This window comes from Arachis ipaensis, chromosome B03 (genome assembly GCF_000816755.2).
Source record: "Arachis ipaensis cultivar K30076 chromosome B03, Araip1.1, whole genome shotgun sequence".
Lineage (NCBI taxonomy): Eukaryota > Viridiplantae > Streptophyta > Magnoliopsida > Fabales > Fabaceae > Arachis > Arachis ipaensis.
In genome coordinates this window covers 122,549,937-122,551,240 of record NC_029787.2, presented here as the reverse complement: position 1 = coordinate 122,551,240, position 1,304 = coordinate 122,549,937, and the positions used below count along the sequence as shown (strand labels likewise).

Below are 1,304 nucleotides of genomic sequence, written 5' to 3'. Positions count from 1 at the left end.
CTTGGTTTGTATTTTGTATTTATTTATTTATTTTTTTGAAAAATTATAAAAACAAAGTTCTAATAAAATAATAATAATAATAAATGTTTTCTTAAATCAAACGCATGGAATGTGCTTTTGTTTTCTTGGAAAAGAGCAGAGCAAAGCAGAATTAGAAGCTTCACCGCTTCAATCACGGAAGAAAACAGATTAATCAATGTTTCAAAACCATGACTATGATGAGAAAAGAATGAGTGTGGTGAAGTCAAAATTAACTCTGGTGTTCAAGTATCAAAAATTTGGAATGAATCTTTTCCATTTCTTTTAGGGTATAAAATATAATCTTTAATCTTTTAATATTTTTTATTTATAAAATATATAATAAAAAATCACACTTTACTTTAAATAAGAAGATTTAATTTCTCAAAACAGAATATTAATTTATTAACAAATTAAGAGTTTACAGACAGGAAAACTAGGGAGGAAAAAGATCAATACCACAATACAAAGAGACCAAATATGTTGTTGAATGCCCAGAAAAAAAAAAGAAAGAAGAAAAAGAGAAAGAGAAAGCGAAGAATCAAAGATGAACATCATCCCAGTCCAAAAAAAATAGATGAACAACATCAGCGGTCGGAAAAGAGACACAAGAAGTTTGGAAGAGATTGAAGAAAGTTGAACCTGCTTGCCCATTTTGATGATGATATAAGGATCACTGCTCACTACATCTCTGATAGCGAGATTAACCCCTCTTTGGACATGAATTCTCAGCAGACCCATCATGTTCTCCATTATGAGAAAATATTTCGGACTTCAGAGAATTGAGCAAAATGGAAAAGAATTAAAACAGAACAGAACAGTGGGTAGAAATGGAATGGCGGCAATAAATAGAGTATTATTTAGTTGTTGCCTCTTCTCACTTTGACAATAACATGTTCTATATTAATTTATAGAATCCATTAAATAGTAATAATTTAAATATTTAATTTAAACTGTTGTGACTAATTATTACGAAGTCCTAATAGTGAAGTTTCATTTTTTTACTATTTAAACCAATGTTATTTAGCGCAGGGTATATTCGTACTATTTCATTTCATACCATGGACAATAGAATAAGTCCTGTCATAAAAAGGTCAAATAATGGTTATCAAAGCTGACTAAATAAATTATGGAATCTTCTAAGTGCCCGTATCAATCCAAAATAAATAAATAAAATTATTAAAAAAAAATTTAAATTTATTATTTTTTATTATTATTTTTAGTTATTAATTTAACTTTTTAATATAATAATCTAATAATATAATTTAATTCATATTTTAAAATAT

At 26.7% G+C, this 1,304-nt stretch overlaps 1 protein-coding gene across 1 annotated transcript in view; it reads right to left on the bottom strand.

Moving 5' to 3' along the window:
* The window catches only part of LOC107631264 (protein C2-DOMAIN ABA-RELATED 1), a 2,208-nt gene extending 1,292 nt beyond the window's left edge, over positions 1-916 (bottom strand). Inside the window, exon 1 of the mRNA XM_016334648.2 lies at positions 661-916. Coding sequence (XP_016190134.1) covers positions 661-771 — 111 coding nt within the window. The 5' untranslated portion in view covers positions 772-916. The remainder of the gene's footprint in view (positions 1-660) is intronic.